The sequence below is a fragment of the Kluyveromyces lactis genome (assembly GCF_000002515.2).
Source record: "Kluyveromyces lactis strain NRRL Y-1140 chromosome F complete sequence".
Taxonomy (NCBI): Eukaryota; Fungi; Ascomycota; class Saccharomycetes; order Saccharomycetales; family Saccharomycetaceae; genus Kluyveromyces; species Kluyveromyces lactis.
The window spans coordinates 501,605-514,388 of NC_006042.1; the positions used below are offsets into that span (position 1 = coordinate 501,605).

General features: G+C 39.7%; 6 protein-coding genes across 6 annotated transcripts; 3 read left to right on the top strand and 3 right to left on the bottom strand.

Annotated features, from left to right (window-relative positions):
• Positions 1 to 1,030: 1,030 nt before the first annotated feature.
• On the bottom strand, positions 1,031 to 2,149 carry CPR6 (peptidylprolyl isomerase CPR6; the record flags this gene model as incomplete). The annotated part of the gene is made up of 1 exon (XM_455311.1): positions 1,031 to 2,149. One exon carries the CDS (start codon positions 2,147 to 2,149, stop codon positions 1,031 to 1,033), a length of 1,119 nt encoding a protein of 372 aa, XP_455311.1.
• A 338-nt stretch (positions 2,150 to 2,487) lies between these two features.
• SCM3 (Scm3p) lies at positions 2,488 to 3,090 on the bottom strand (the record flags this gene model as incomplete). The annotated part of the gene is made up of 1 exon (XM_455312.1): positions 2,488 to 3,090. The coding sequence occupies one exon, from the start codon at positions 3,088 to 3,090 to the stop codon at positions 2,488 to 2,490; it is 603 nt and encodes a 200-aa protein (XP_455312.1).
• Positions 3,091 to 3,362: 272 nt separating this feature from the next.
• COA4 (Coa4p) lies at positions 3,363 to 3,617 on the bottom strand (the record flags this gene model as incomplete). Its single annotated transcript, XM_455313.1, has 1 exon — positions 3,363 to 3,617. One exon carries the CDS (start codon positions 3,615 to 3,617, stop codon positions 3,363 to 3,365), a length of 255 nt encoding a protein of 84 aa, XP_455313.1.
• A 785-nt stretch (positions 3,618 to 4,402) lies between these two features.
• On the top strand, positions 4,403 to 8,098 carry SEC31 (Sec31p; the record flags this gene model as incomplete). The annotated part of the gene is made up of 1 exon (XM_455314.1): positions 4,403 to 8,098. The coding sequence occupies one exon, from the start codon at positions 4,403 to 4,405 to the stop codon at positions 8,096 to 8,098; it is 3,696 nt and encodes a 1,231-aa protein (XP_455314.1).
• A 681-nt stretch (positions 8,099 to 8,779) lies between these two features.
• On the top strand, positions 8,780 to 11,143 carry KLLA0_F05181g (sugar porter family MFS transporter; the record flags this gene model as incomplete). The annotated part of the gene is made up of 1 exon (XM_455315.1): positions 8,780 to 11,143. One exon carries the CDS (start codon positions 8,780 to 8,782, stop codon positions 11,141 to 11,143), a length of 2,364 nt encoding a protein of 787 aa, XP_455315.1.
• Positions 11,144 to 11,713: 570 nt separating this feature from the next.
• NUS1 (ditrans,polycis-polyprenyl diphosphate synthase) lies at positions 11,714 to 12,715 on the top strand (the record flags this gene model as incomplete). Its single annotated transcript, XM_455316.1, has 1 exon — positions 11,714 to 12,715. One exon carries the CDS (start codon positions 11,714 to 11,716, stop codon positions 12,713 to 12,715), a length of 1,002 nt encoding a protein of 333 aa, XP_455316.1.
• Positions 12,716 to 12,784: the final 69 nt, after the last annotated feature.

Sequence of the window (12,784 nt, forward strand, 5' to 3'; positions counted from 1 at the left end):
GTTAGAATAAGCTGGAAAATAGATGTGTTGATGATTTTTGTAAATATAATACAATCCCTTCAAAATAATGTTTGAACAATATGATGGACTTTTCCTACAGTTTCTTGGCCGAAGTAACAAGTGGTGGGATAAAAGGAGCCAAGCAGTGGGTTATGTCTCTTGTTGTTTTCTGTTGTTAGTCAAATATAATTCTTGAAGGAAAAATAAATGAATAAAAATGCAAATGGGTAAAGGAAAGCTGTAATTCGAAATCTGTTTATTGTTTTGTAGATAGCACAGTTCGCTCAATCCCTTGAATACCTCTATTTTTTTGGTAGTTTTTTTCTGTTAGTTTGCAAGTGCAATAAGCGCTTCAAAGGAAATTCGTTACTTGTTTCAAAGGTTGATTCCCAAAAATACCTTAAATCCAAGATAGGAGTGCAGGCTTATCGGATCACGATTAAAGCAGCAGGCTTGCAATTTCCGCAAAGTTATGAAACTCCTTAAATGTAGCTCAATAGATTGCTTTCAGATGGTTTATCCACACGATTGATAGAAAACACTAACAATCTTCAAATATGCTGTTTATTTAACGTAACGTAACGCACTGAAACGACAAAGAAGTAGCTAATGTGGTAGCCAAAAGATCCTAGAGGGGTACAGAGTTTGGTGTTTGGAGTGGGGAGGTCCAAAATGCCGGTGTATGAGCGGTGACTTTTCTCCTTGAATGAGCTGTTGCATGTCAAGCATTGTTTTTGGCCATTGTTTTCTTTATTCTTTGCCACTTGAACAAAGTTGAAAATTTTTGGATGTCGTTTAGTACGCAATACGTATGAAATGATAGGGATCTGCTATGCATTCGAGAATAGCGGAACGTACTTATGTCCGTCATCGCAAGAAGCATACTATTTAACTGATGGTTAATTACTTGAATATTTCCATCTGATTTTACTTTGATAGGTGATAAGGATTTTGAATAAGATGTGAGGAAATATATAGTCAGTACTAAGACACGTATCCATTTTATTTTGTTTTATAAGAGGAATCGAAATTAGGAAAACATTTTGGATAATGACTTCTTCTGTTTAGCAATCAACTCCTTTTTGGCTTTCTTGGCGTCTTGTAAAGCCTTTATAATTGCAGTATCATGTGGTTGGTATGTAGTAGCCAATTCGAGGTCTGTCACGGCCATTTCTGCGTTTTTTGTGTAGTAATAAGCTAAACCACGGCGATACAATGCCTTGGCCTTGGATTTATCGTCTGTGTTGTCAGCATGAAGGGCTTCAGTGGCGGCGCTAAGTGTTCTACTGTAATTTTTACTCTTGAGAGACACCAAAGCGATGTTCAAGAATAAGGATACCCTTAATGCGTCAATTTTTTTAACATCCTCCTCTGGTAAATCTTGAGGGAAGTACTGCTTAAGCATTTGACTACTTTTTTCATATTTCACAAGGGCTACTTCAAAATTTTTCTCCTTGAATTGTTTAGTACCGATCTCTTTTACTGCTTCTACAGCGTTCAAGACACTATTGACGTCGTTGGGATCAACCTTCGAATCGTCTGTTATATTTTCTTCATAATTGTCACCATACGCATCAGTCGGAGTCGCTTCTGCATCTGCAGGAACAGTATAATCGGATGGTAACACACCACAATCCTCAATTTTAACCTCTTTGGCCGGCTTATCAGCTTCATCTGTAGCATTATTTTCTATAGTTCTGACTAACCTTTTGCCCTGGATCACTTCACCGAAAACAACATGCTTACCATCTAAGTGTGGAGTTGGAACGCATGTTATGAAACATTGAGATCCATTGGTATTCGCACCAGCGTTTGCCATAGACAACAAGAATGGCTTATCATGCTTCAAAGTAAAATTCTCATCTTCAAATTTCTCTCCGTAAATCGATTCACCACCAGTGCCGTTGAAGTTAGTGAAATCTCCAAATTGACACATGAAAGACTTGATAACTCTGTGGAAGATCGAGCCCTTGTAGCTCAATGGTATATCCGGTTTGGATTTGGCAAATCCCGAGTTACCTTCACAGAGTTTTAAGAAATTCTCCGCCGTCTTTGGAACAACATCAGAATACAACTCGAAAACAATCCGACCAGCAGGTTTGCCCCCAATCGAAATATCGAAAAATGTCTTAGGTCTTGTTTCACTCATATTCAAATTCAATGAGCTAACTCGTATGTGTACTTTTTTCTCCACGTAGGTAGAAATAATGCAGGGTTAGTTTGCTTCTTCAAAATAACAACCGCTTTGCCGTAACCTACCTTTAAGATCAATGATACAAGCTGGGTTTGTCAAGAGAGGTTACTAATGGACTTTACTCAATTTATACTTCTTTTTCAGCCGTTCTCATTGTACTTTTGTTGTGGTTTTTTCAAGGCTAGATCGATAAAAGATGGAAAGCTTCGAATTTGCTAGAAAACCTTTAAAAATATATCAATACATGAACGAACCGTAAACACAGTGATAAATGAATATCTGAAGCGCCTGAACTAATTACTTTCAGGATTAGGTCTTAACTTCTTCATATAAACTTCATTACTGTTATCTGCTTCAGAGCCAGATCCCTCATCTAAACCATCGGCTTCGAGACCAGATTCAGACTCGGACCCTGTTTCTGAATCGTTAGTTTCGTGATCTTGCCAAACCGATGAATTATATGATGAGTCTTTAATATCCATAATGTCATTCAGAACACTTTTATAAGACACTGAACCACCATCTGGTAGCGAACTATGTAGAACTGATTTTTCGTTGCTCAAGTTTCGTAAATGGCCATTATCTTCTATGACTTCTCCAGTTTGTAAATCTATTACATCACCTTGATTATCTATACTTTCATATTTTTGTATGATCTGGGACCATACGCGTTTCATATTCTCGTCTGCTTTCTTATGACGCTCCATAACCTCTTCGTCTGACAATTTAGGAATTAATCGATTCTCTTTAGACATGATGTAAACCACACCATCTCGAGTAATTTGTTTTAGATTCTCTTCTTTCTTTGGCTCCTCTTCGCCTAGCAAATCCCTTAATGCACCTGTCAATCTTCGAAGATTAGCCTTCTTCTTACTATTTGATGGTCTTTTAATCATCAATAAAGCACTATTGCTGTAATTCTACTTGGAAACTTCACCTATGGTCCGGGAACTGGTTAAATTTCGTTATGTTCTGGTGTAAATGTTGTATTGAAACGATTATTCATTATCCTTAACTAAAATATGTCAATTTAAATGTTGCGCTGCGTAGACTAAAAATATTCAGATGGGTATTCGCATATACAATTAAATGGGTCTATATACAATATGTGGAGTATTTCGACAAAGCTTCACAGTGAAGGATCTTTTTACACCTGTAAATGCAAATCTCAATGTTCTTTTGCATCGACTGTCCCCACTCTCTGGTCATTACCCTTGGATTGCCAACAATCTTTGAACAGTTTCATTTCACCAAGACACTGTCTCCAATCATTAGTCTCTGCATGGCAAAGTTGTAAAGCTAGATTCTCTACGTAACAGCCTGTGTTCGATATTCTCTTGTCCCAGGCATCAGGATCTTCTTTATCCATATCCTGATACTCCGCTAATGCTTCCTTGTAGTATTTTGATTCTCCTGCAGACATAATTGAAAGTATGAAGCTACGACAGAATAATTGCTATTGACTCGGTCAACGTATCACTGTAGACTGTGATAGTCGTTTCAAGATTAACTGTTGCATGTACTATTGCACTTATTGTATTGTATTCTACTAAATTAACCATTTATACTTCAGTGTTTTTACTTTTCCAATTAAACCTTGCTCTCGATTGTTCTTTATGGCCACTGAACTAATTTTCCGTTCCAAAAGCTTGATTGAGCTACAAAAGGTTTAATGACTATTAATATAAGAAAAGAAAGCTGTGTTAAAAAACGTCAGAGATCCCCAAACTGCAATACAACACTATTGATCTATGTAATAAACGACCAGGCTGCGGTTTGCGTTGGCGTAATTGCACCGGGAGATCACGTGATATAAATGCTTTCAAGATTATGCAATCTCCAGGCACACAACATATTCAGTACTTAGTGCGGGATACCTACTATAAACTCAATAATTGTACAGTAACATAGGTAGTAAGATCCCTTTTCGAGTATACATTGTCCATGTTGTTGTCCCTTTGGATGGTGTCTCGCCTAATTTTGGGCCAGATCTCGACTGCAAAAAAATAATTTGCTGAAGTTTTTATAAATGATGGGAACTGAAGAAACCAAAGAAATTGAAGATTCAAAATATGTAAACCGAATTTTAGGAAAACAACAGCTTGTTCTGATCTTTTTCAGAAGAATAAAAGGTGGCTAAACAGTGTTACACGTAGCATTGAGTTTGCGCATCAATATTAGCTAATACCCGTGTGATAACTTGAAGCAATGGTGAAGCTAGCTGAGTATCCGCGTACGGCTACGTTTTCATGGTCTCACGATAGGGTGCCAGTTTTGGCGACTGGTCCTGCATCTGGAGCCATTGATGCTGATTTTTCAAGTACTTCGACATTAGAACTATGGTCGCTATTGTCTTTTGATGGGTCTAAACCTAGTGGATCTGTTGTCGCTGACGGTAAGTTCAACGATTTGGATTGGTCGGGCGATGACAAAATAATTGCTGGTGCCTTAGAAAATGGTGTTGTTGAGTTTTTCGATCCAAAAGCCTTGAAATCTGTTGCTAAGATCCATAAACATCAGGGTCCTGTCAAGACATTGAAGTTCAATGCCAAACAGAACAATGTTCTTGTCTCTGGTGGCACTCAAGGTGAAATCTTTGTTTGGGATTCAAACAAGATCGGATCTTCAGATTATTCTCCTTTTTCGGCTGGTATCAGTAATACTCCAATCGATGAAGTTTCCTCGTTGTCATGGAACCAATCGTTGGCACATGTGTTTGCATCAGCCAGTTCTTCAGGGTATGCATCTGTGTGGGATTTAAAGGCAAAGAAACAAGTTTTGCATTTGAACCACAGTTCCTCTACCACTGGTATTAAGGTCCCATTGACGGTTGTTGACTGGCATCCAACCAGCTCTACCATTATTGCAACCGCCTCTAGCTCAGATACAGAACCTCTTGTCCTAACGTGGGATCTAAGAAATGCTCATGTACCATTGAAAGTGCTATCACAAGGACATTCAAAGGGTGTTTTATCGTTGGATTGGTGCAAACAAGATGAAAATCTATTGTTATCCAGTGGTCGTGATAACACTTCGGTGTTATGGAATCCGCAAGAAGGCTCCATCTTAACTCAGTTCGCTCCACGTGGTAACTGGGTCTTTAAATCCAAATTTGCTCCTGAAGCTCCAGATTTATTTGCATCCGCATCCTTTGATAGTAAGATCGTCGTTCAAACGTTGCAAAATTTGAGCAATACCTTGGATGCTCAGGCAAATGAGAGTAAGCAACATGCTTCTGAGGATGAATTCTGGAACAATGTAACCTCCAACTCAGTTGATGACAAACCTAACACTGTCAAGATCCAAGCCCCAAAATGGTACGGCAACAAATCTCCTGCCGCTCAATGGGCATTCGGTGGTAAGCTGGTTAGAATATCCGATGATGGTAAAGGTGTCAGTGTAGTAAAACCTTGTATTTCTGGACTGGAAAAGAATCAGCTTTTCGATGAGTCCTTGAAATCCAAGGACTTCGTGAAATTGATCAATAAGAGATTATCACAAAAGATCAACGCAACAAACGAAGATGACTGGAATTTACTAGAGAATCTATCTATGGATGGAACTGCACTTTACTTGAAAGATGCATTATCATTAGATGATGCCAAAGAAGACATCATCAAAAAGTCAGAAGAAGATGGTGCTGACTTCTTCAACCAACTAAACGACAAATTCGTTCCCGAAGGCGCTTTCAAGCTTGATTTTTCTGAATCAATGAAACCACTCACTAACTTTTTGATCAAAGGTGATTTGAAATCTGCTTTAAATCAGGCTTTAGAGAAGGACTTGTTATTAGAGGCTTTGGTGATCGCTATTACTTCCAATGATGCCTTGTTGGCGGATAAAGCGAAGAACGCCTACTTTTCCAAGCATTCTGAGCAATCTGGGTTGGCAAGAACTTTATTCTCTGTTGCTCAACGCGATGTTGAAGATATTGTTACAAACATCGATGTTTCTCAATGGAAAGATGCTGTTCAGTTCATTTTCAACTACACCAAGGAAGATATCTCAAAGAAAAATTCACTTTTAGTAAAATTAGGTGATAGATTACTACACGAGGGAAACAGAAAAGATGCTATTTTATTATATTTGAGCGGCCAGTCCTTGGAAAGCATTGCGTCAATTTGGCTGAAAGAATTCCCTGAACTTGAAAATCAATTGACGTCTCAAAAGGACACCTTATACGAGGCCCATCTGGAATGTTTAACTGAATTTGTGGAAAGGTTCACCGTGTTATCTGACTACCTTGACAAAGGTACTGTTAAATTAACTAATCAAACGCTAATCTCAAAGTTTTTGGAATTCGTCAATGTCACAGCTGCCAATGGCGATTTCGAGCTTTCATTAAGATTTTTGGAAACTTTACCGGACGATAACGAAGAGGTTAAAAGTGAAAAGCAACGTGTGCTGATTGCCTCCGGTAAAACAAGTACTACTAGGTCAACAGAAAGGACAGCAAACAGTACCCTACAATCCAGACAAGGAAGATACGGTTCAACTTCCGTACCAACTGCCAATGGTGCGCCTCGTTTATCAAACTCTGGAATTCCTCCCCCAAATCCTTTGGCTGCTCCTCATCAGCCTCCTGCCTCAACTGCTCCAAATGTCGTCCCAAGAAAGCCAAGCTTCGTTCCACAGACAACTTCTGCAATTCCAACACCCAATCCATATGCTCCGGCTGCGGTAAATCAGCAAATTCCTCTATCTGTTGTGGGTTCCAGACCATCTTACACGCCACCAGTGAACCCATATGCACAAACTGCTACAAGTATCCCACCTAACCCATATGCCCCACTACCTGTGGCAGCGCCTGTACCACTTGGCTCTCCAGTCGCTCCGCCACCAATTTCCGGTGCTAGTGGATATTCTGGTCAAACGCCTCATCTACATGATAAACCAATCGACGGTTGGAATGATCTCCCATCAGTAAGCAAAGAAAAACCAACCCGTGCCAAGGCTGTCAACACAGCTCCAATTGGCATGTCAACTCCATCGTATGGTACCCCCGATCTTGCAGCGGTTCCACTTTCGAGAGCATCTACAAACTCAACGCTCCCACCACCACCGCCTAATGTGAGAAGAACACCAAAGCTTACTTCCCCACCCGAAGTTGCATCTCCTCCGCTACCATTAAAAAAGACGAACTCTTATGCGCCTACTGTCAGCGCTGTACAATCTTCTCAAATGCCACAGCAAATATCAAATCCTTTAATGCCTCCAGCTTCTCCAAACCCGGCTACAAACGGAAGGTCTTTTGTTCCTCCTGTAAATCCTTACAGTCCTGCTCCATCTGCAGTCACGCCCACAGGGATTGTGCCACCAAAAGCTTTAGTAGCTGCTATACCATCTCCGGTACCAGCTCCTAAAGCTGCAGCCGTCCCTCCACCAAGGAAAATGAATAGGAAAAGTACTGCCGTTGGTGATGCAAGCGCAGCAAGCAATCTTCTAAGCTCAATTCAGACCAAACCTACCCCTCCAATTCACAGTCCAGCTATGGTAGATCCGGTAGCTGTACAATACGATCAATCTGCAGTGTCACCTACAAATGTCGAAATTGCAGCGGAACAGGGTGCTGGTATCACCGAGAGTGACAGGCCTATTGTTGAGTTTTTAACTGCAGAGCTACAACGAGTGACACCTTTAATTCCACAAGAATACACTAAACAATTGAAGGACTGTGACAAAAGAATCAAGATTTTAATTAAACATTTGGAACACCACGACTTGTTAACCCAACCAACGATTGACAAATTGCATCAGATCGTTGCTTTCTGGAAGGAAGGAAACTACTCTGAGGCGATGACTATTCATCAAGATTTGTCAGCAAACCATAGCTCTGAGGCAGGAAACTGGTTGACTGGTATCAAGAGATTAATGAACATTGCCGAAGCTACCTCTTCTCAATAGTTTTTGTTGGACAACAACAACAACATTATGCCTCCATCAGATATCATTGTTTCTTTATTGACTAGTTTATTTAATGGTCCATCGCATTCTTCACGATAACATCCATTGTTTTGAGAAAATCGGCCAATTTGTACAAAACACATTATATAGCACGACATCTAGCTCAATAATTAGGATGTGTACATACTGATTTCTTCTTATCTTTATTCTCTAGCATGTGTGATTAACACATTGATTCGCTTTATGCGAAGTGCCAAAAAATCAAAAAAATCAAAAAAGCGATGGCTGAACAATTGTTGAACATGAGATAATAACCAGTAGACATAATTAGTTATATAGTTTCCTGGAAGGGTATTGCCAGTTAGAAAGTCCACTTACCATAATATTGAACGTCGTTTTGTCGACCTTTGCATACTATCTGAGTATTGTTCACCCAAGCATTTTCTTTTTGTTGATTATAGTCGAAGATTTTACAGTCCAAAACTCTCTCAAATCCCTTGAGCAATTGATATATAACATTGACCAACATCTGAGAGGAAATCAAAAAGATAGCCCGTCTGATAATAACAACCATCACATATCACTTCAATCGCATTTAACTTGACAAAAAGCTAAGTTTACCAGTACTATTTGCAAGTACCTAGAGACCCAAACTATTATGACTACGGCTCAACGATCACTATGACTACTGATTCTGTTCCACGAAAGAATATTTCTCAAGCTATCAAACTAGTGTTTCTTCGACGGAAAGCACAAGAGCGTAACGAGGCAGGCTCCTCTGAAGTACCGACGGGTGGTAAATCGAATAATGCTTCCGCTACATCGTCACCCGAAGAGGCACTTGAGAATAGTGGAGAAAACTTCGAACTCACAAATTTCGCATCTTTATCAGAAATGGAATCAGAAATCTTTCTTGCACCTCCCGCCAAACAATCGAAGAAGATCTCCATTCTTGTTGGTATGTTTGTTGCTGTGGGTGGATTTTTGTTTGGGTATGATACAGGATTAATAAATAATATCAGCGAAATGCCTTATGTTAACCAAAAGTTTGCACCTAACAAGAATCATTTCACAACACCACAAATCTCGATATTAGTGTCTTTTTTATCCTTGGGGACGTTCATTGGAGCCTTACTGGCACCTTTAATCTCCGACTCTTATGGTCGAAAGACTACAATGATCTTTAGTACGTTCGTGGTATTTATGATAGGAAACTCTTTACAGGTGGCAGCTGGTTCTATGACCATACTTGTAGTTGGAAGAGTCCTCTCTGGTATGAGTGTTGGACTAATATCGGCTGCGGTGCCATTATATCAAAGTGAAGCTGCACAGAAATCTGTTCGTGGTGCAATTATTTCCTGTTACCAGTGGGCCATTACATGGGGGCTACTTGTAGCAAGTGCAGTTTCCCAAGGAACATATAAAAGAATGGATGCATCTAGTTACCAAATACCGATCGGATTACAGTATATTTGGTCCTTTCTACTCGGTGTCGGCATTCTTTTCCTCCCTGAAAGCCCAAGATACTATGTTTTCAAAGATAGGCTAGACAAAGCGGCAAAATCTTTATCCTTTTTACGTGGCGTACCAGAGGATGACTCCGGATTACTTGAAGAGTTGGTTGAGATCAAAGCAACATATGATTACGAGATGTCATTCGGAAAAATCTCTTACCTAGATTGTTTCAGATCAACGAGATCAAGAACCAAACAGCGTCTACGAATGTTGACCGGTATCGCTCTTCAGGCTTTTCAGCAAGTGAGTGGTATCAATTTTATCTTTTATTATGGCGTAGACTTTTTCAATAAGAGTGGTGTCAGCGAAAGCTATTTGGTTTCCTTCGTCACATATGCAGTAAATGTTGCGTTTAACATTCCGGGGTTATTCTTGGTCGAATATATCGGACGAAGAAAATTGTTATTGATGGGTGGTATTCTTATGACTATCTCCAATTTCATTATTGCTATAGTCGGATTAGCGACTGACTCCATGGTTGCGAACAAAGTGATGATTGCATTCATCTGTTTATTCATTGCATCATTTTCGGCCACCTGGGGTGGTGGTGTGTGGGTAATTTCCGCTGAATTATATCCATTGGGTGTTCGCGCTAAATGCACCGCCATCTGTGCAGCATCAAACTGGCTAATAAATTTCATCTGTGCATTAATAACGCCTTACATTATGCACATAGATAGCAGTGTCAGACAAACGAGTATCGGTACCAAAATCTTCTTTGTTTGGGGGTCATTGAACGCTGTTGGGGTTCTTGTTGTGTACTTCACCGTGTACGAAACGAATGGATTATCATTGGAAGAGATCGATGAGTTGTACAAGAAATCTTCTTCTGGAATAAACTCCATAGAATGGAACAAGAAGATCAAAGCCTTTCCAGATTTGTTTCAAAGGACAAGACCGAACAATGAAGGTGACGGAGAAGCTGATGATAACATACATACAGATGAAAATTATAACCATACTATTTCCAGCTATAATGGAACCCAAAACAATGAAAAATATCCTATTCAAGTACAGATGCCACAATTTGGTGTACGGAACATCGAATTTTTGAACACCACAGGCTCATCTCCGCAATCGGATATGACAGAACCCAACTTTGTCGACTTGGGTAATGGTCTTGGTATAACAACGTATCAAAGAGGCCCACCATCCGTCCTTACTGACTCGAGTGAAGAAGAGGAAGAGGGACAACAACAAGAGACAGATGAGACTGAGGAAGGTAAATCATTCAAACACCAGTACACTGACGCTCGTAATAAAAATCGTGGCGAGCGCGGCAGTTTCAATAGCAATAGTTCAACCTCAGGCACTACTCGATCTTCTTCCCACAAGGCCAGTGTTCAAAGGATGGAAGAAATTAATCTGTACATGGCCCAATTAATGCATCGCGGAGGAACAGAAGATCTTTCGCGTAACACTACCGATAACACTCATCAACCGATATCACATGATATCATGAGTCAATGGAACTCCTCATCCCAAAATAAAGGACCTAGCACTCAAACCGATATTAATAGTAACACTTAGGAACACTAACTAATCTTATAATAGTACTTTAATATATAATTTATTACATGTTGAATGACGCTTACCGGAAGGAGTATGTAAAATCTTACTTTTATCTTAGCCGTTAGAAAGTGTAAATGCTTGAACTCAAACAATTCAGAATCAAGTAGAGTTCATGTATCATGCTGAAAAACTGAGTCGCAGCTACACATGTTAGCGTGAATGCTACTTATTATGCGAAGATGTTTCAACTTTGATAGCGGGATGATGTCTCGAATAAGGAAAACAAAAAAAACTAGAATTAATAGTTAAGGATTCAGTATAAAAAGGACACGGGATGGAAAATAGTTGAAACAAACTTTTGGGAAAGCGCGGAAGTGAAGAACAACGGTCGAACCCCAAGATTGGTGATACGAATATACACCACCGTGCGAGGTTGTAAGGTTGCTTAACGTTAATAAAAGGAGGGATAAGGAGTGAAAACAGTTACGAGTTTTATATATTTATTCATTTCTGTCTGGCAACATTGAAGGAACAAAAAAGAGACTATCAGAACCGCTAAGTGTCTATTATAGAGCTACCCCATCCAAGATGTCAACTGAGAGTGATTTAAAGTCTCGAGTTCCACCTGCTACCAAAACTCCATTGGATGTGTCAGTTTCTGGGTTGAAGAAAACAGTGACACAAGTTATGAACACGGATGTTGATGATGTGTTGAAACGTAAAAATATTAATACAAACCAAAAGTTCAGCGGGAAGATAGAATATGCCATATACAAGACGCTTTTGATATTTCTCTACGTGATATATGCTATCACTAGATATTTCCAACGTGAATACAATAGAATTGCCATCAAACTGTTGGACTTGGCGTATAATCCTTCGAATTCACCACAGTTGATCAGGCAGGACGTGAATAAATTACAGAAGATCCCTAAAAGGCTAGCGGCAATCTTAGAATCAAAACCCGAGGGTGACATAGGTGGAGGTCTACCGGGACTCATCAACGACGCGAGTGACGTGGTATGCTGGACCGTTTCTGCCGGAATTAAGCATTTAATACTGTACGATTACGACGGTAAGATGAAACAGAACGTGCATGAACTAAGAGCCGGCATCCATCATAAACTAGCGAAGTATTTTGGTCTGGATAATGTACCCAAGTTCGCAATCAAGATACCGCATACAAACCAAATCTTTTTCGACAAAGACGAGGATCAGAAGGATTTATCGCCTGAAAAGTCAACGACAAAACATAAGGTGGCCGTTGAAATTTCTTTACTATCCAAAGTTGATGGTAGAGACACGATCCTTGAATTGACCAAGACAATGGCCGATCTATGTGCCAAGGGCCAATTGAAGGTGGAAGACGTTGATACGAAATTAGTCAACCAAGAACTAACACAGCTCGTAGGACATGAACCCGATTTACTTCTATTTTTCGGTCCTGCATTGGATTTACAAGGATTCCCACCATGGCATATCAGATTAACAGAATTATACTGGGAAACTGACAACGATCAAGTTTCATACTACGTTTTCATCAGAGGTCTCAAACAGTATGCCGATTGCAAGATGAACGTCGGCAAGTGAAACAAACTGTACAACATCATGATATATTGCTAACCAGATAATAAATAGGTCATAACCCTCTAGCTACAT